The sequence below is a fragment of the Sorex fumeus genome, unplaced genomic scaffold (assembly GCF_029834395.1).
Source record: "Sorex fumeus unplaced genomic scaffold, SorFum_2.1 ptg000098l, whole genome shotgun sequence".
In the NCBI taxonomy this organism is placed as follows: domain Eukaryota; kingdom Metazoa; phylum Chordata; class Mammalia; order Eulipotyphla; family Soricidae; genus Sorex; species Sorex fumeus.
The window spans coordinates 71,590,986-71,612,698 of record NW_026606155.1 but is presented as its reverse complement, the minus strand read 5'-3'; the positions used below and the strand labels follow the sequence as shown (position 1 = coordinate 71,612,698).

The 21,713-nt window shown below is 42.7% G+C and overlaps 2 protein-coding genes across 3 annotated transcripts in view; both read left to right on the top strand.

Moving 5' to 3' along the window:
* LOC130041170 (dehydrogenase/reductase SDR family member 4) overlaps positions 1-21,713 on the top strand; it is a 330,800-nt gene that overhangs the window by 222,100 nt on the left and 86,987 nt on the right. The window lies entirely within an intron of this gene.
* On the top strand, positions 10,316-10,819 carry LOC130041162 (60S ribosomal protein L21-like). Its single transcript, XM_056133205.1, has one exon. The coding sequence runs from the start codon at positions 10,316-10,318 to the stop codon at positions 10,817-10,819; it is 504 nt and encodes a 167-aa protein (XP_055989180.1).

Here is a 21,713-nt window from a genome sequence, read left to right as displayed (position 1 = left end):
CAGAGACTTTTAAAAAAAGAAAATATGCAGCTGATTCCTCATTAGAAGTAATTCTACAAACCGGCTGGGGTTTTGTGGAGTCTATAAATAAGCCTGAAGAGAATCCATACACTACTGGGTCATCCAACCATCAGCAGGATATTTCCACTTAGAAAGCTCTTTAATGTTGCCTAATGATTTTAAATAGATCTCTATGCAAAATGCGAGCATTATTTTTGCTTTATTTGCTCCTAGTTATTGATACTTTATGTTAATGTTAAGGGCAGATTTCTCTTACATTTTGTTTCTTCCTCTGATGCTTATACATAAGGTCATAAATGGTTTTTACACATTTATTTTTCTGAAAAACTTACTGAATTAAAATTAAAACTTTTTAATTTTTTTAAACTTATTTTTAATTTGGGCTGGAGCGATAGCACAGCGGGTAGGGCGTCTGCCTTGCACTCATGCAACATGGCCGACCCGAGTTCGATTCCTCCGCCCCTCTCGGAGAGCCCGGCAAGCTACCGAGAGTATCTCACCTGCACAGCAAAGCCTGGCAAGCTACCCGTGATGTATTTGATTTGCCAAAAACAACAACAATTGTCACAATGGAGACGTTACTGGGCCCGCTCGAGCAAGTCGATGAACAACGGGAGGACAGTGACAGTGATTTTTAATTTAAAAAAAAATTTTTTTTTTTGCTTTTTGGGTCACACCTGGCGATGCACAGGGGTTACTCCTGGACCTGCACTCAGGAATTATTCCTGGTAGTGCTCGGGGAACCATATGGGATGGTGGGAATTGAACCCAAGTTGGCCACGTGCAAGGCAAATGCCCTACCCGCTGTGCTATCACTCCAGCCCCAATTTTTAAAATATTTTAACTTTTAAAATATGCAAGCATGATATACCCATAAGCAATTACACTGCATTTCTTCTTTTTAATGTTTATACTTTTTTTCTGTTCTCTTGCCTTAATACGCTGCCTAGAACCTCCAGTGGAAAGATGTTTCTGGGTGTCTTTCCTTGTTCCTGACTTCAAAGGCAAATCTCTACAATGTATCCTCAATTCCTTATGTTGACCCAGAATGTAGAGTACTGGGAACTCCATGCTGATGATAGGCACAGGAATACATACAACTATTTTGGTTTGGTTTGGTTTGGTTTTCCTTTTTTGGGTCACAACCAATGCTCAGAGGTTACTCCTGGCTCTGCACTCAGGAATCACTCCTGGCGGTGCTTGGGGGACCATATGGTATGCTGGGAATCGAACACGGGTCAGTCCCGTGCAAGGCAAATGCCCAATCCACTGTGCTATTGCTCCAGTCCCAACATACAACTATTTTGAAAACAAACAGTCATTGGCTATTAAAGTTTTATATATATATATATATATATATATATATTCTATGGCTAAAAATTCCAACTCTAGATAAATACACAAAATGAGAATTACGTACACTTCTGCACTAGAAGGTAAGGCAAGACTATTTTATAGGGTCACAGAGTGAGTACAGGGAAAAAGTCATCTGCCTGACAATGCTGTGAATACAGGTTCAATCCTCAGCACCACATCAGGATGCAGGTTCAATCCCCAGCACTGTCAGAGGTCACTCTTGGGCTCAGAGCCAAGAGTAGCCCCTGAGCATGGCTGGCTGTGACCCAAACCCTTTCACCCCTCACAATGCCCCCCCCCAAAAAAATTTTAAAGCAGCAATATGTTAGAGACAAAAAAAAAACGGGAACAACTCAAATTTCTACAAGAATGAATAACTCTGGGCAGCATTCAGCCTAAGAGAAGGACCACATGGAGGGTGCGGGAACCACAGATCCCGGAGGAAAAAAAAAAAACAGGTTCCAAAAAGAGCCGAGATCACCGGCAAGTCCCAGATGGGGTAGGTGCCGCATCCCGCCTCCCCCAGATGGAACCCCGGTGACCAGAAGCCTCTACAAACACAGCTCAAGTATGCGGGAACTAGGACTTTTTCTCAAAACCGCGTGGCTGCTTATGCGGCCGCGCAACATCTCTCTATATACAAAGTGATCAATGGAAAGTAAACCACCCAATCTTTCTCCCTGAAAATCAGAGTTAAGTTTGGAGCACGGCCACAGCCCCAGAAACACAAGGACTTAATGCAGAACCCAGCAGCTTGGAGCAGAAAAGTGAACGGACTATGCGTTGATCCAGGCCATCATTTCTGCCCAGAGGGGAAAGGGTGTTGCCTCATTCGCCCTCTCTTCTCTGGAAAGAAGGATGGCGACCGCATGGGAGCCTTGTGGACAGCAGGTATGAGCCGGGAGTGTGGGGGCGACTAAAACCTCATGGGAAGGGGGGCGTTCCGGTTCGTCCTTCACGCCCTACCGAGGTCAACAGTTGCCCCCCACGAGCGGCTCTCCAGCACAGCCACAGCTCCAGAAGCACAAGGACTTAATGCAGAACCCAGCAGCTTGGAGCAGAAAAGTGAAAGGACTATGCGTTAATCCAGGCCATCAAGTCTGCCGGAGGGGAAAGGGTGTTGCCCCATTTGCCCTCTCCTCTCTGGAAAGAAAGATGGCGGCTGCATGGGAGCCTTGTGGACAGCAAGTATGAGCCGGGGGTGTGAGGGTGACTAAAACCTCATGGGAAGGTGGGCCTTCCGGTCCGTCCTTCACGCCCTACCGAGGCCACCAGTTGCCCCCCACGAGTGGCTCTCCAGCACGGCCACAGCCCCAGAAGCACAGGATTTAATGCAGAACCCAGCAGCTTGGAGCAGAAAAGTGAATGGACAATGCGTTAATCCAGGCTATCAAGTCTGCCGGAGGGGAAAGGGTGTTGCCCCATTCGCCCTCTCTTCTCTGGAAAGAAGGATGGCGGCCGCATGGGAGCCTTGTGGACAGCAGGTATGAGCCGAGGGTGTGGGGGCGACTAAAACCTCATGGGAAGGGGGGCGTTCCGGTCCGTCCTTCACGCCCTACCGAGGTCAACAGTTGCCCCCCACGAGCGGCTCTCCAGCATGGCCACAGCCCCAGAAGCACAAGGACTTAATGCAGAACCCAGCAGCTTGGAGCAGAAAAGTGAAAGGACTATGCGTTAATCCAGGCCATCAAGTCTGCCGGAGGGGAAAGGGTGTTGCCCCATTTGCCCTCTCCTCTCTGGAAAGAAAGATGGCAGCCGCATGGGAGCCTTGTGGACAGCAGGTATGGGCCGGGGGTGTGGAGGTGACTAGAACCTCATGGGAAGGGGGGCGTTCCGGTCCATCCTTCACGCCCTACCGAGGTCACCAGTTGCCCCCCACGAGCGGCTCTCCAGCACAGCCACAGCCCCAGAAGCACAAGGACTTAATGCAGAACCCAGCAGCTTGGAGCAGAAAAGTGAAAGGACTATGCGTTAATCCAGGCAATCATGTCTGCCCAGAGGGGAAAGGGTGTTGCTCCCTTCCGCCCTCCTCCCTCTGGAAAGAAAGATGGCGGCCACATGGAAGCCTTATGGACAGCAGGTATGAGCCGGGGGTGTGGGGGCGACTAAAACCTCATGGGAAGGGGGGCGTTTCGGTCTGCCCTTCACGCCCTACCGAGGCCACCAGTTGCCCCCCACGAGCGGCTCTCCAGCACGGCCACGACTCCAGAACACAGAAACCAATTTCTTAACTATCTGACTTTCAGTAGAAATACTTCCAGGGTCAAGAGGTAAAATAGCAGAAATCCAAAACCAACATTTAATTCTTGAACCCAGCTGTAGAAAGCAAATTACTTCACAATGCTTTTTCAGCATGTCTGATTTGGGGGGGGGGGGGTAAACTCTAAAAAATAGTGGTGAATCTTTTATTGAAACAATGAATCTAATCAAAGCAGATAGAGTGTTAACTAGAATTCATCTGCCTCACAGGGACGGGGAGGGGTGGGGGGTGGGGTTTTATTGGGGTTCTTCATGGTAAAAAAATAAGTATTGGTAAAGGGAAATGTGTTTGATATTTGCATGACTGAGACCTAAACCTGAAAGCTTTGTAACCTTTCCCACAGTGATTCAATAAATTAAAAAAAAAAAAGAATGAATAACTCTGGAATAGACTGTCACTGTCCTCCTGTTGTTCATCGATTTGCTTGAGTGAGCCTAGTAAGGTTTCCATTTTGAGACTTGTTACTGTGTTTGGCATATTGAATGCATCACGGGTAGCTTCCCAGGCTTTGCCGTGTGGGCGAGACACTCTCTGTAGCTTGCTGGGCTCTCTGAAAGGGGCGGAGGAATTGAACCCAGCTCGGCCAGGCTGGCTGTGCGCAAGGCAAACGCTCTACTGCTGTGCTATCGCTCCAGTCCCTGGAATAGACATACAATTTAAAATGTACTAGTTGTCTATTGCACTTTACAAACCACATACAGACTTAAAACAACAATCATTTCTTTAGTTCACAATTCTGTGGTTCAGCAATTTAAGCTGTACTTGGCTGAGAAGTTAGAGTTTCAGCTGAGATCCCTCACACATCTGTGATTCTATCAAAAACCTATCAAAAAAAAAATAGGGAGAGGAGCTGAACAGATACTTTACCATGGAAGACACAGATGGTTCTACAGACATGTAAAAAAAAAAGTTCATTATCACTATTATCATTTTGAAATGCAAATCAAAATAATAGTGAGATATCACCTTACACCTGTGATAACAGCCTTCTTCAAAATGACCAGAAATGAGTGCTGGTTGAATGTGGAGAAAAAGAAGTCCTCACTCAATGTTGGTGGAATTGTCAACTGGTTGAGCCTCTCTGGAAAACAGCATGGAGATGTCTCAAAACATTAAGACTAGATCTACTTATGATCCTGCTTTTCCACTCCTAAGTATAAAATAATAATAATAATAATTTTTAAAGACACATTCACACCTATGGGCATTATCCATTACAGTGCTATTTATAATAGCCAAGGCATGGGAACAATTCAAATGTCCATCAACAGATGAGTGGACAAAGATAAAGGAATACTACTCAGCTCAGAAAAGATGAAATCTTGCTACCTGATACTACATGAAAAAAATTGGAGGGGTCATGTTAAATAAATAAGGAAGAAAAAAATCATGCCAGATTATTTCATTTGTAAAACATAAAGAAATAAAAATGCAAGATAAGAGACAATATTAAACAAAAAAACAAAACCTTATGGACTAGAGAGATGGCTAAGGTAGTTTCCTTGCACATGGCTAAACCAATAGATCCCTGGCACCACACATGGTCCCACAAGCACTGTCAGGAGTTATCCCTGAGTGGAGAGCCAGGAGTGATCCCTAGAAAAAGAGTCAAAAGTAAACCCTAAGCACAGTAGGATGTGACCCAAATTCTCCATCTAGCCCCTACCCACCCCCCCTACCCCTGCCAAAAAATAGCATGGTTCAGAAAGTGGGTTAAAAGTAGAGGGGTGGAGGGTGTCTAATGGACTGTGGTGGAGAAATAATGGCAGTTTGGTTGTGGGTGTGGTATGGTAATCCTGTATCCCTAAAATACTAAGATATATCGATATTTAGTCATGTAAATAAAAGTTATTCAAAAAGATTTTTAAAACACAAGTCCCCAAAAAAATGGGTAAATCAAATGAAAATGCAATTTACAGAAAAGGAAATCAAGAAGACTAGTAAGTATTGGACAGAAGTCCAAACTCATCAATTAATGCTAATGTGAATTTGTAATGAGATTGTATTTTATTAAGCTGGCAAAGGTATAAAAGCTTAAAAATGTCAAGTGTTGGCAGGGATATGGGAGTAGAGGGGTTTTCGTGCATTGTTGGTGGTAGTGTAGACTTGGGTTATTACTCTGGAGGACAGTCAAGAGTTCTTAATAATGTATCATTGAATTTCATGATCATTAAGCCTCACTTCTGTACTTTTTTTAAAAAAAAAAAATCGGGGCTGGAGTGATAGCACAGCGGGTAGGGCGTTTGCCTTGCACGCGGCCGACCTGGGTTTGATCCCCGGCATCCCATATGGTCCCCCGAGCACCGCCAGGAGTGATTCCTGAGTGCAGAGCCAGGAATCAACCTCAGTGCATCGCCAGGTGTGACCCAAAAAGCAAAAAAAAAAAAAAAAATTCACATTACATGAGACTGGAATTAGAACTTTTGTGGTAGGTATGGTGAGGCTCATACATATACAGAAAGAGAAATCAACATGTTTTAAAAAGTTGTATGCAATTGTAAACCAATGGTAAGTCAGTAACATTTTAATTCAGAAGTTCTCACAAGGATGCCAGTGAGTATGTTTATTCAACTTACTTGTGGTTTGAGTAGTTAGAGGATATTTGGATGCATAACCAAAAATAATAATGATAATAACTTAATCAGAAATGGTGGCCTATCGTGCATAAATTAAAATCATCTACACAAACTCAGAGCACCATGCATTATCCTGCATGAAATTAGAAAGAAAAGTATGAGACTTAGAACATAGATCCCTTACAAAATTGATACACTATATTTAGTGGACAATCCACATTTTACAACACTTACAGCTGAACAGTGCATACATTCAACAGAATGGTTTTCTCAAAGGAGGAATGAAGCAAATGAAAGTTTGGATTCATATGAAGAGACCTGCCCAAACCAATTACCTCCATAAACTGAAGACTGCATTTAACTCAATCATCTATGACCAAATTCCCTCAAAAAAATAATAAAACTCAGAGAGCAGGAAGTTTATACTGAAAAATAAAATCTTTCTTGGGGCGGCCAGAGAGATATTACAAGGATAATGTGCTTACCTTGCATACAGGCTGACCCCTGATTGATCCCCAGCACCATATGTGCTTCCTCAAGCACCACCAGGTGTAATCCCTGAGCACAGAGCCAGAACTAAACCCTGAGCACCTCTAGGTTGGGTCAACCTTTCCCCCAAATTAATTATTTTTTAAAAAAATTTTTAATGAATTATTTTTTAAATTAAAATAAAATGGAATCTTTCTTTAAAGTTTTTCTCTCCATAACTACTGTCATGTGTTCTGGTGCAAAAAAAAATTAGAAAAATGCTGAATGCATTTACCTGCATATGTATGAATGTGTCTTTATTTATATCCCATTTCTCTGTACCTCATTTTCTTCGCACCATTATATATTGTAGGCATCCTTCCTTTTCAGCACTTACAGATCTCTTCTTTTTAAAAACAGCTGTATTTATTGATAAACTCCAATTTAATTTTCTTACCAATAGATATTTAAGTTTGCTTTTAAGAGATTATTAAACAAGTTTGCTCTTTTAAGTTGTTATTAAACAGTAACTTGCAACCATTCTTGTGCATAAATTTATGGGAAATTTAGCAAGTATATTCACAAAGTAAATCGAAAGTAGTGACAGTTCTCATTCAAAACAGTAAGCATGCATTTAAATATTCAAAAGAATAAGCATGCACTTAAATATTCAATAGAAATTGCCAGATTGCCTTCCCAAAGATTACAACAATATAAAAACCCATTCAAACATCTAAAAGTTCCAACTTCCCCCCTACTTTTGCCAACACTGGGCATTCTGAATATTTTTTTTAACCAGAGGAAAAGTTAAAAGACTGTATCTTATTGATATTTTGATCTCCATATTTTTACATATGAGTGAGATATTTCCATAATTTAGCAGACCATTTATATTCTTCCAGTGAACTGTCTGTTCCTATAACTTGCCTATTTGCTTCTGAGTTGTTTTACTTGCTCTTTCATTTGTATGAGGGTTATTTTGCAAATTAAAGCAATTAGCCACTTTATCATATGTTCTGCAATTACATTTTCACAGTCTGTCTTGTCTTTTGCCAAACAGAAGTTTCAATTTTTTACACAGTCAAATTTATCAATCTGTTCCTCTATGGCTTCTGGGGAAAAGATATTTCAGATTTTACTTGGTGACTTGGAGGTGTAAGTGCTTTCCTGAGAAGTTGAATAAGAGTAAGATGAAGGAGAAGGAGGAGTGGACTTGAGACAGCTGCAACTTAAACTCAGAACCAAGAATTTTAAAAGGTGGCCTTGGGACCAGAGAGATAGTACTGGAGAAAAGCTTGCATTGCATATGGCTTTTGTCGCTACAGCTTGGTTGTAATCCCAGGTTGGAATCTAGTCTCCTGAGCACCATCAAGTCTCCCTCCTGAGCAAAGAGACAAGAATAACCACTGAGCACACTGGGTATGGCCCCCAAATTGGAAAAAAAATATATATATATAAATGAAAAGGTGGCCAGGGTATTATGCCTACAACCCAGATGTGGTCAATTCAGGGCAGCTGTATTCCCAACAGAATCTGCCAGATTCCCCACTTTAGGGGAGCTCTTAAGTGTACTTGGGAGCAGCCTCCACTGGCCACAAGACATGAGAAAACTCAACCCACTTCCTGGACCCATCAAGGAAGGCTCCACTGTGGATAACTGGACTTTATGATTACCTGGGCCTTTGGAAACTTTCACTATAGAGTACTTATTGGGGTAGCAAAATAGGGTGACCAGAACAGAAAAAGCCCCATGGGTCATTTCCTTGGCCCTTTGGAAAGTTCCATACAGCAATAACATTAGTCCAGAAAGGGAACTGAGTGGAAACTGAAGACTACTTCAGTGCTGTCCCGATATTTCAGGTGTTCCTCTGGGATTCACCTCTCCTACTTTGGCTGACTTATAACCAACAACCAACAACCGGATAAGCTCTGTGGGTGTGGTAGTGTGGGGCACAGAAAATCTGAAAGGAAATTTGCAGGCACAGCCCAGATTGTTTCTGCACCAAGCTTTACTGTTGTAAATGTTGCAAAACTTGGGCCTTTGGAGGCTAGAAATGAATCCTACTGTGAATTTTTTCTGTTGCTTGCAACTCTCTTGCTAAATTACTCTGATTCTGTTTTCTGTTTATTAGCATGTGTACTCCATAGACAGACCCAATTTGGTAATTTTGAAGATAAGAACTGAGATGGAAGAGGAAAATCTAGGCTAGTCCTATGGGCAATTCTGATAAGATTACTGAGTAGAAGCACAATCTTCTCAAGTCATTATACTGCACCAATATAAGAAGTGCCCCCCATCCACCAAAAAAAAAAAAATTCCTCTTGATAATGAAAACTATTTCTCAGTGGATTTTACATATGTTAATGGTAATTCAGGTTGTCCCACTATATTTTACTTCATTCAAGGCAAACAACTTACAAATGCTGCAATGGCTCCAGGAAAATGGAGCCACTTAAAGATATAGTACAGCCATTGGGTACACAAAGATACTGGTTATTTCTAATGACAACTAGAATTTCAGAGCAAACAGAGAAAATTTTTGTTGATGGAAAAATCAGTGAAAAGACTCGGGAAGCAAATAATAAAACAGCAAACTTACTGCCTAAAAAAAATCAAAGGGGACAGCTGAATGAAAAGTATGTATGTATGTACACATATATTTCATTTCAGTATGTACAGTTTAGGGCTGGAGCGATAGCACAGCGGGTAGGGCGTCTGCCTTGCACGCAGCCAACATGGCCGACCCGAGTTCAATTCCTCTGCCCCTCTCGGAGAGCCCAGCAAGCTACCGAGAGTATTCGATATGCCAGACACAGTAACAACAAAGTCTCCAATGGAGACGTTACTGGGCCCACTTGAGCAAATCGATGATCAACGGGAGGGCCTTTACTTTACTTTACTATGTACAGTTACAGTGAACTTAAAATGCCTGGCACAGGGAGCTGAAAAGGAGTGAGTAAATTCATGTGGTGGCCCAGGAAGAGACTGGTGGGGCAAGGGATAGGAAAAAGACCGTTGCTTCTCTATCTCAGCCTGCAGCTAGACACCCTCCTGTTAGAACAGAATATCAAAAAGTCCCTTGAAGTGTTCAGGAAGCACTGCGCGCTGCACTCCTCACTTATGTCGCTCAGCGCTCAGCGGTGGAGAATTCTCTGCCCGCGAAGGCCCAGGCGCTGCCTGGGGGTGAGGGGGGCTTGGGAGGTTGATTAGAGCTTACTGGCCCGGTAGTGTAGATTCTTCCGCCGCCCTGTAGGAGAGGGAGGGTCAATAGGATGTAGGCGGGCCGATAGACCTGGAAGGGCCCCACCCCACAGCAGTGAAGTAAAGTCACTGGGAAGTAAAGGCACTATTCTTAAGGCTGACCCTACCTCGTGGATACTGAAAGCAAGCTTTGGTTAAGACCTTCAGGGGCTGGGGTGATAGCACAGCAGAGATGACTCCAGAATGTTCCAGACTAAGGCAACCCAAGAAGATAGCCATATAAAATCCAGTCTTAAAGTCCATTCAAGCTTCACCGCCTTTGGAGAAGCCCGCATTCCCTCCGCCCCCTTCCGAAAAGCCTCTAAATAAAATCTGTTTTACGTCACAAGCTTGGCAAGAAAACAACCCAGTAACCCAGGTAAATCGCAAAAAATGACCAACACAAAGGGAAAGCGGAGGGGCACCTGCTATATGTTCTCCAGACCTTTCAGAAAACATGGAGTTGCTCCTTTGGCCACATACATGCATATATACAAGAAAGGTGATATCGTAGACATAAAGGGAATGGGCACTGTCCAAAAAGGAATGCCCCACAAATGTTATAATGGCAAAACTGGAAGAGTCTACAATGTTACCCGGCATGCTTTTGGCATTGTTGTCAACAAACAAGTGAAGGGCAAGATTCTTGCCAAGAGAATTAATGTCCACATTGAGCATATTAAGCACTCTAAAAGTCAAGACAGCTTCCTGAAACTGGTGAAGGAAAATGATCAAAAAAAAAAAAAGAAGGAAGCCGAAGAGAAAGGAACTTGGGTTCAACTGAAGCGCCCTCCTGCTCCACCCAGAGAAGCACACTTTGTAAGAACCAATGGAAAGGAGCCTGAGCTGCTGGAGCCCATTCCCTATGAGTTCATGGCAGGAGAAGTGTTTGTTTAAAAATAAAGAGAACTCCTGGACTATAAAAAAAAATTCCTTGGGTTCACATTTTATCTGTCTCATCATTAAATTCATAAACAATGTAAATATGACTTATGACTTAAGAAGCTAAGAGCCTAACGCTTAAGGCATCCCAATGCTAATGAACACTGAGTCTGTGTGACTGGGCAGTTGTTCAACTTCTCTCAGGTTCCATTTCCTTACATTTAAAGGCAGATAGGGCCTAAACGAGAGCTCAGTGGACTGGAGCACATGCTCTGCAACCAGGAGGTTCACATTAGACCCCACCACCACATGGTCCGCCAGTAGTGCTAGAAGAAACCTGAGCACAGAGCCAGGAGAAGTCCTCAGCTTCACCAGGTATGGCCCCCAAGCCACACACTCACAAAAAATAATAATACATACAAACATACATAAATGCACAAGTACATAAAAGGCATCACTATTCATTTCAATGAATTTTGACAGAAATAAGAACACCTAATGAATCTGAATTTGATGCAAACACACACACACACACACACACAACTCCATTAATAATAGGAACACTGCTTAGTGCCCTCCTGGGGGAGAAAGAGACTAATAGTAATAGAGAAGTGTTTTCCTTCTTATCTTACAGGAGCCCCTTTAGTCCTTCTTTTAGATTTGTTTTTGAGTCTATGAAATTTCTGAGCTGTTGTTTATCTACAAAGTAGTGCATCATTCCATCGAGTTTGAGTGAAGAGTTTAGCTGGATCAAGTATTCTTGGTGAGGCGTTCATTTCATTGAGTTTTTCCACTGTATCCCACCATTGCCTTTGGGCTTGGAGGGTTTCCTCTGATAGGTCTGCTGTGAATCTAAGGGGTGCTCCTTTGTATGTGATTTCCTTCTTTGACCTTGCTGGTTGTAGTATTGTGTCTCTATCCACAGCATCCATCGTTCTGACTATGATATGCCTTGGAATGTTTTTATTGGGGTCTCTTTTAGCTGGCACCCTTCTGGCTCGTTGGATCTGTATGTCTGCATTCCTTAACTCTGGGAACTTTTCAGCAATGATTTCTTTGACTGTGGCTTTTTCATTGGGGTTGTCTCCCTGTCCTTCTGGTATTCAAATGATTCTAATGTTGTTCCTCTTGGCGTCATCCCCTAGGTCTCTGATTCTCCTTAGAGCCATTTTGAGGTCTTTCCCCATTGCTTGTTGTTCCCTGTGGGATTTCTGTTGCTCATCTTCAAGCTCACTGTTACTCTCTTCAGCTATATTTATCCTACTGCTAAGGGCACTTACTGAGTTTTTTATTTTGCCTACTGAATCCTTTATTTGTGACACTTATTTTTGTAGCTTTTTTATTTCTGCTCTCATTTCTTCCTGTATTTTCTCGACTATCTGTTCTATTGGTTCTTTCATTTCTTCCTTTAGTTTTCTGGATATCTCTTCCATTGATTCTTTGAGTAGATCCTTGAACATCCTCTGCATTTCATCCCAGAATTCTTTATCAAAGAGAGCATAATTGTGGATGACATCGGCTGAGGATTCAGGAATCTTTTCTTCGTATTCTCCTTGTAGTGGAGATTTGCGCTGTTTCTTCATGTTGTTTTGGTTGTCTAGAGGTAGAACCCTGAAATTCACAGGTACTGTTCCCTCTTATCGTGGGAAAGGATTCTGGATAAGGTCGGTCGATAGTAGTCACCCTTCTTCCTTTCTAGAGTCCGACCTTCTTCTCAGTCAGGCATTATTCTTTGGGTTACAACAGCATTGAGTGAAGCTTTGGAGGAGGTGCTCTTTAATATTGAGCTTGTACAGCTTATTTCATGCTGGTCTTTTGTTAGGATTGGAGTAGGCAAGTGTCGTATTATAGTAGAGGTGGTCAGAAATTTTTGGTCGGTATTAGGTGATAAAGGGTGGGATGAAAGTCCTGAGTGACCACTCGCCAGCCCTGGAGAAGGCAACTGCCCACTTCTGGGGAGGCCACGCCCCCTACATAGTGGCCACGCCCCTGCCAGTCCCGGGGTTACTCCCACTAAGAAACCTGGAATGGAGGGGCTGATGAGGCAGATAGGGAGTCCCCCAGCGCTCCAGCGGGTGTCCCCCAAAGTGGCCTCTGATTGCCCCTATATATGTTTAAAGAAGTCAGTTTCTAGATTTTTTATCCTCTGGAGAAACCCAAGTTCTCTTTTGAATGTGTATGTATCTCTGTCTCTCACGTTTTTCCTCTCATCTCATAATTTTTCAATAAAAACTATTTTGCCTCACTTAAAAAAGAAAAATCAATGTCTTCATGTCTATGAATGGTTTTAAAAAGACAACTTACACAATTTTATAGCAGCTGCAAGTAGATGGGTGATTGCTTGAGGCAGGAGAGGTGAAAGGCAGAGGGATCTTTCAGAGTGTTAGAAATGTTTTGAGACTGACAATGAGATTTTACTTGACTTGGTAAAATTTTTAAAAATCATTTAAGCATACATTTAAATTTTGTGTGTTGTTGAGTTTTTATTTATCCGTCTCAGCTCAACTCAACAATATGCAATATGATACATAAGAAGTGAGAAATGGAAGGGCGGGCTGTGTGCATGCCAGGCGCAGGCAGGATGCAGGGGCAGACCAGGAGCGGCCTCCCCAGGCTCTTCAAGGGGAATGGGTGGAGGATGGGCAACAGGCAGACTAGCCAGCGTCTTCCGATCTCTCCCTTTACAGTGCAGCCGTCCTTAAGGTTGTAGGTCATCAGAGTTCCATCAGTCTAGAGTCTCCTGGCGGACGTCAAAGTCTCAGTTTTCCTCCTCTTCTTGTTGTCTCTTTGCTGTCTCTCCTGTCCATTCCATTGTGCTCTTTCTCATAAGTCTTCTGTCTCCTGTCAGTGCCCTTGTCTTCTCCTTCAGTTTCTCTCTCTCTCTCTCTCTCTCTCTCTCTCTCTCTCTCTCTCTCTCTCTCTCTCTCTCTCTCTTTCTCATGGTCTCTAGTTTGCTGCCTTTGCCTTTGTCTTCTTCAGTCTCTGGTCTCTTCTTCCGACCTCTTCTAACCCTGTGACCCTGTAACTTTGTAACTTCCTAACTAGGACCTTGTAATTCTCTGATCTGATCTAATCCGCCTTCTGACACCTGACTTTGGTGACGGACCTTTGCATTCTCACCACAGAGACTGACTTCTTCTGAGCCCAGAGACTGACCACCCCAACCCCTTACAGCATCGTTTATATAGGACTCATGTAGGGTGGAAATACAAAGGTGGGGTTGAACATTAACCAATCAACAAAGACAGGTAATGCCACTTCTCCAGGAGATCAACTCAAGGACAAAATCTCATCTAAGGAGATTACTCCAGATTACTAGATTGCTCAAGGTCAGGATTCCATCCAGGGTGTGCTGCTTTCTTCTTTGCTCTTCTAGTAATCCATTTAAATAGTCATAGTAAATTTACTTCAATAATGCTTCTAGCTTCAATAATACTTCTAGCAGTGTCATTTTGTATGAGCACAGTAAGAGATATCAAGCTTAAAGTTTGGTTCTTCCTGAGGACACCTCACTATATATTCCAGACCACAGTCCTCAGGCCAGGTTAGTCTTCCTAACCCCAGCAGGGTCCTTATTCAATTACCTCTTTTGGGTCATGACAGAGTTTGTCCATGTCCGTGCTCTTAACTTATAGTTAAGTATTATGACTCTTGGCCTGACCCATTTCGATGCCAAGGTAGCTCACAGCCTGCCCTGGGTCCATTAGTCTCTCGTTAGGGACCCTGTTCTTGGAATGCTAGGACCTAAGGGCAACTGAGGCTTAAGTCAAGTAAATACAGATTCCCAGGAGTAAATATTATTTTGAAGTCAATTAACTCCCATGTTACATAGCATAGCATCAGTTGTCTTCCTGTGTCTATACAAAAAGGACATTACTAAATAAACCATACAAATGACATAATGGAAAGAGAAAAGCAATATAGGATTATTAGTTGTGCCTCAGTTGCTCTGTTTATTGTAGGAGTGGCTCAATAAACCTTAAGCTCCCTGCAGGAGCAGCAAAGTATTATCCAACAGTATGTAAAATATATTTTCATAAATTTGGGGGTTTTTAAGAAAATAATTTCTAGGTTTTCAATTTTTATATGTGTGGGTAAGGCATTTGCCTTGAACATGGCCAACCCAGGTTCGATTCCTCTGTCCCTCTTGCCCAGCAAGCTACCCAGAGTATCCCGCCCCCACGGCGGAGCCTGTCAAGCCTTCTGTGGCATATTCAATATGCCAAAAACAGTAACAATAAGTCTCACAATGGAGATGTTACTGGTGCCCGCTTGAGCAAATCAATGAACAACCAGACAGTACTACAGTGCTACAGTGCTCTCTCCTAAAAATTTGTCTGAAAGAGTATTCAGTTTAAGGTTATTAAAAATCTCTTCTGTGCTGGAGACGTGGCTCAAGTGTTAGAATTCATGCCTTGTATGTTTAAGGCCCTGGGTTCAATCACTATGATGCATGGTTGCTCAGACACCACCAAGTGTGGCCCCCACAACACAAACTTCCCTCTCCCCTCAGAGTTAATCTCAAAAGAGAGTTGGTTTCTACCATGGCTTATTTGCTCAGAGTGAACAAACTTCCAAACTGCCAATAAAGAAATTTTTCTAAATCTAGGTTCCTAAGAGGCCTTCTTACATGACTGACAGCTTCTTACCTTTCTGTCTTATGCTTAATGTGGTGAAGGATATTGCCTGGAATTATAAATGAAGTGTTTTAACCTATGTTCTAATGTTCTAAGTTCAGTTCTGTTGTTAAATGGGACCGTGAATAATATGTGCACCATTCTCCTTGTGGACCTCACCCGTCAAACATCAAACCTCACACATCTCAACTCTTATCAAAGTAGACAAATGGGGGAGAGTCTACAAAAGCAAGACAAAAGAAACAAGGAAGCATTGAAACTATTCCGTGCTGAAGTTAGCTTTTCCAGATATTTAAAACAATTCTTTCCAGCTCTTCTCAATACTCATCCATAGGTGGTGTCAGCAACCAGGGAAAAGAAACACCTTGAAACCCAAGACACTGAACTGTTCAGTGACCCTGTTTCCTTGGACTCTTTCCCAAGACTACCAACATCTTGTGATACAGTGGATAAAAGCCATGACTAAAAATTTCCCAGGGTTGGAACAATAGCACTGTGGGTAGGGCATTTGCCTTGCATGCAGCTGAGCAAAGGTTTGATCCTCAGTGTCCTATATGGTCCCCCAAGTACCACCAGGAGTAATTCCTGAGTGCAGAGTCAGGAATAATCCCTGTGCATCGTTAGGTGTGACCAAAAAATCCAAAATTTTAATAAATAAATAAATAAAAATTTCCCCTGACTTCTTTAGAATGAAGTTCCTCAGATATGAGTTCTTAGAAAGGTGGTTAAAGATTAATTTACTAAGGTGCATCACAAATACATACTCCAGTCTCATGCTCTCTCACTCATAGAATCTGAACATTTGAGTCTGCTAGCATCAGATCTATTTCTATTCCCTCTCCCACTTTAGTGACAACTGCTTTATTCTCTCTCCTCTCCTCAGACCTGCAGCACCTCACTCTCAGTCGATGGACTCACCTCCTATTTCCCCAAGATTATGCAAGATTATGCACATTTCTACCCATTGACTTCATCTTCTCTCCTTGCTATGGATGAATTATAGTTGCTTCCAACTAAAATCTTGTCCTCTCTTGTTCTTTGCCCCACCTCCTCCTCCTGTTCAAGGATATCCTTCCAGTCACCTTGCCTCTCTCTCTCTGACTCTGACCCTCTCTTGCCTTCTCTCATGCATCACTGAGATCATTCACAGCAGCAGTCAAACGTGCTTTTTTTTGCCCTCCCAATCATCTTCCCGGTTGGACAATTGTCCATTTATCTGCACTTTTTTTAACAACAAAACTTTATTAAAAGGTCATTAATAGCTACTCTGGATACAGTCAGTGACCCAAAAAAGAGTGCTAAATTTTTACTGCACATTCTTTAAAATGCTGAGTAAGGCTGAACTTAAGAGTTAGTCACAGGGCTTGGGGTCAGATTCACCTCTACATGAGTTTTTCAGCCACATAGAGGTGATCCTTCCTGAAAAAGAGCAGATTATTCCTAAACCCCATTTAAAAAAAAAAAAGTTTGCACATGAGGAAAAAGGATAAAACTGAAAAAGCAAAATGTACCCGCATGCCAGAGCCATGCTTGTAGAAGCTCATGGTCACCGGGATTCCATCTGGAGAAGGTGGGGAGACAGCACCTACTCCATCTGGAATCTCCCGGTGATATAGGCTCTGTTTAGGGCCCAGAGCATTCTCCAGGAGCTGTGGGGCCCTCCAGCCGGTTTTCTAGTATGTGACTGCATTGATGAGGCACGTAGGGCTTCATGGGATGGGGGGTGGGATCGGCTCTGCTCCTCGCCATGACAATGCTCCGGGTTGCCACTCTCAAATGCCTCCTCCAGCTTCTGACCAACCATGAACCCAGAGGCACACATACTAATCTCGGAACCCAGCGGCTTCTGGCAGTAATCCCTCTAGGTTTATTACTAAAATACTAGAATTCCAAATTCGCGTGGCTGCTATTGTGGCCACACAACATCATATGCTCTTCATAATAAACATTAGAAAATAAATTTTCTAATGATGTCTTTGTGGCAGATCTGAATGTTGGGGAAAATTCAAAATAACAGTGGTGGGTGTTTTGTCATGATATTGAATGTGATTGAGAGAGAGAGAGAGAGAGAGAGAGAGAGAGAGTAAAGTGGAAATCTTCCACTCAGGTGGGAGGTAGGTGGGAGGGGGTGTATACTGGGGTTCTTGGTGGTGGAAAATGTGCACTGGTGAAGGGACAGGTGTTTGATTATTGTATGATCGACCAAGACTTGAACTGAAAGACTTTGTTACTGTTCTCATGGTGATTCAACAAAAAAATATTTAAAAATATTTAAAAAGCAAAATGTATAGTCCAGGAATAAACTGGAACAAATATATATATATGGGTTTATTTTATCCAGTGGAAAACAATCCCTGAATATTAATAAATTTTTCATTTTACTTTATCCATGAGCAATATTTAACACAGTTGGTAACTCTTCTCCTTGATACTACCTTTACTTGATTTTGGAGATGCCAATTTTCCAGTTGTCCTCCTTCTCACCTCTGCACACAAGATGGAAAGCTCATGTATTTCATAGTCTCTCCCTCAAGTCCATCCATAGATCTCGTCCCCAAACGTCTTTGTCCCTCATCTCTCAGTCTTGCACTCCTTCCAGACTAGACCCAACCAGCCAAGTCATTTATCACTGTCCACAAGTTCATGGGTATCTGTGGCATAATAAAACATAATTACTTTTGTGTTCCGTCACTAGTTTCTTGTCTTTGGCATGCTAATGAAATATCAGGCAAATGGGGGCCCTGGAATGGGAAGAAGTCACTAAAGACCAAACATATGGTAAAAAGGGTTAGAACTCTAAATTCAATTCCCCTATCTTCAGGAAAGGTAGGGTAGTTATGGGTTGGGTTCAGTCATCAATAAACAATAATTTATCAGAGCCGGGCAAGCTACAGAGTATCTCGCCCATACAGCAAAGCCTGGCAAGCTCCTTGTGATGTATTCGATGTGCCAAACACAGTAACAAGTCTCACAATGTTACTGGGCCTGCTCGAGCAAATCAATGAATGAGAGAACAGTGAAGTGCTACAACAGAATAAAATCAGCATAGAAACACCTAAACAGGGGGTTCACAGGAGCTTCTGGGTTGATAAATACAGTGAAGTGCTGGGGGCCTCCAGCACCCAGAGAGGGTATGAAAGTGGGAACCACCACCCCAACCTTGCCCTCTGCATCTCTTCCATTTGCAATCACTGAGTTACAGCCTTTAAATAAAACTCATAACCCTTTTAACTGTAATTAACATACTATAATTTTTTAGATGAAAACAAATTAGTCAATAAACTGGTGAATGAAACAAGGTGTTTTCCTGCCTTTAGCGAAACATTCTGGCAAATTATTGAATGAGAGAAGAGGTTCATGGGATACACTGATTTATAGCCTGTTTGATCAGGAGAATCATGAATTCCAGAACTTGTGACCAATGTCTGAAAGAGGTAGGCCTTGTGGGACTAAGTCCTGCATTTGTAGATCTGCCTTAACTCTGAGAAATTCATGTCAGAATTAATTTAGGTTGCTCAATTGACATTCGAATTAGTTATTGGTGTGGGAAAATCCCACACACTATCCTTAGCACAGGCTATTTTTCGGTCTCCCCAAAGTGGTTAAACAAGGAGTGCTTCTCAGAGCTCTGTCCATCGGCAGGAATTTCCTTCACCGTTGTCTTTCAGGGTCACTCCTAAGTGAGATTGTAACACAACCATCAGTTTGTACTTACACCAACTTATCATGTCTATATACTCACTCAGAAACCAGAGCCACAATACTGCCTCTTCTGAGGTCTTTCAGGGACCACACAGGAAAGCCAAGAAGCATCAAAGCCATCAGAGCAGGTAATGTGGGAGTTGGAGCCACTTGCCTAACTTGAGTGACTGAAAGGACCTGCACGACCGCTTCGTGCCCCCTCCTGCTATGCCTACTCAACTCTATGACTAATAGGACCCACATTATGTAGGGCAGCTCTAACCACACAATCACTCAATATTCCTTGGTCAGATGTTCAGTTCTACAAGCACCAGGCCCTGCATTTAGTGTGCCCTTGCTCCAGAATCCTAGGGTTCTGCTTGAGACTCCCTGTCGGGGGTCCCCCAAGATTCCCATAGTTCCTTATCAGCAAACCTGCCTGTAACTCCATGAACTCTGCTAGGCCAGCAGGTCCAAGTGACAGGACCAATAATACCACTTCTTTACCTGTTTCAAAAACTTACTCTGAGCCTCACTCAACAGTGACCACCTTCTCCATATAGAGAATATTCTAGCTCCAAAACCCAAAGAGGGCTATCAAGTACCAAATGTTAATTGTCCTTCACCTTTGAATGTATATTTCAATATACCTCAGGTCTTCAGATCTCTATAAGATTGTCCCTCAGACCTCTGAGGTACATTCTTGTCCAGAACTCTCAATTATTGCATTTTCTGTTCAACAGATCAATTCACATGTCATCAATATAGTGGGTCAACCTGAGGCTCAAATTTCAAAGACTGCCTTCATTTCAGGGGTCTAAGCAGAAAATTTCCTCTCATCTTGAGGATGGTCAATCTCACACCAAGGTCTGATAACCTTAATAAATTAGATTTCCCAAATCTAACTTCTCTGCAACTGACACCTGGCTACCCCAGGCCCCAAACAAGTCTCCTCTTCTTGTCCTTCCATATTCTGCTCTGCAGTTCTCCCAAATAAGCTCTTGGAGGCTGATCTGTGTAGGCTACATCCAGCCAACAGAGACCCAGACACAGTAGCTCCTAACAGTAGCTCGGCCCTCTTTCTCTTTGCTGGGTAACCCACTTCCTCTGCTACTCCTTCAGGACCAATGGTAATGGCACCTCGCTAGCTTCAGGGAACTGTACTGTCCCTTGGACTTTCCCTACACCTTGCCTCTAAAAACATCATGGAATTCTCTTTAAGCGTGTATATCATCTATTTCCTGACAGTATCCAAATGGCATAGGACCTGGTATTGCTTGCTACAAAGACTTCTCCTAGCTTCCAGGAAAAATATATTCATGTACACACATCACACACACACACACACACACACACACACACACACACACACATACACACACCTCACAGTTGCCTCTAAAGGCAAAACCTGGCCATGTCAGTCTGAGACCCTGTCAGTTTCGGCTAAGTCTCCAGTTTCATCTCTACATCTTCCCTCCTCATACTTAATGTTCCAAAAATACCAAACTCTTTGTAGTTTCTCCCTCTTCATGCTGTTTCTCTCTACCTTTTTGGCTTGACTTCTGATATTCCTGAGCTGTTCTCTTCATTCAATCTCTAAGAATTAGCCTGGGGTGGGGGTGGGGTGGGGAAGAGGGCATAGAATGCCTAACCTTTAGCTTTCCCCAGTCAGATTCTCCTTTGCCAAAAATACTAAGAAATGGTTTAGGCAAAGGAGACAGAGTGATTATGTTCTTGGACTAGATGAAACCCTTGAGATCGAAGAATAAAACTGCCTGGAATGACACTGACAGAAAGTTAAGTGGAGGAGGAGACTCTTTAATCTAGTTTGAATCCTTGACTACAGGAAGGTAAGGACCTATCATGAATGAGCAGAAATTATATGAGATACATTTCTGAGAAAGAAAAAAATGAGTATAAATTTGCACATAGAGTTTGTTTGAATGGCACTTTCTGCCTTGGTATTTGCCTAGGATTTACTAGTCTAAGTGCTTAAATAAGGGAATTGGTTTTATGTAAATAGGTAAGTTCACAGCCATAGATTTGTGGAGATTTGAGCAAAGACTCAGAATCCTAAATATCAGGAAAACACATCTGCCCTGCATACAAAAACTCATGCCATTCAAACTCAGAAATGCCTACTTTTTTTTCAGGGATGGCTACTTTTAAGTAAAATAGCAAGGTATAACTGAGAATACAGGGGAGAGTGTGACTAAGGACTTTAACCTAAGGGTCTCCAGAAGTCCCCTGAAAAATCTTTTCTTTCACTGTAGTCAATCTCAGTCAAGATATTTATTCACTCAACAAATACCTATTGAACAGCTATTGGGCCCAGGTATTTACTGGAAAAGATCAGTGTAACACACAGTTGCTCAGACTGAGTGAGATTAATGCTATAAAAGGAGCAAATTAGAGACCAACAAGATAGCACAGAGGGTAGGGCACTTGCCTTGCATTCAGCCCACCCAGGTTCAATCCCCAGCATCCCATATGGCCCTCTGAGTACCACTAGGAGAAATTCTGATTCCTGGCTCTGCTCTCCTGAGTTCAGAATCCGGAGTCATCCCTGAGCATTGCCAGGTATGATCCAA

Bases quoted from the DNA above. Each gene is read 5' to 3' on its own strand.
- LOC130041162 (XM_056133205.1), top strand. From the start codon at position 10,316: ATGACCAACACAAAGGGAAAGCGGAGGGGCACCTGCTATATGTTCTCC.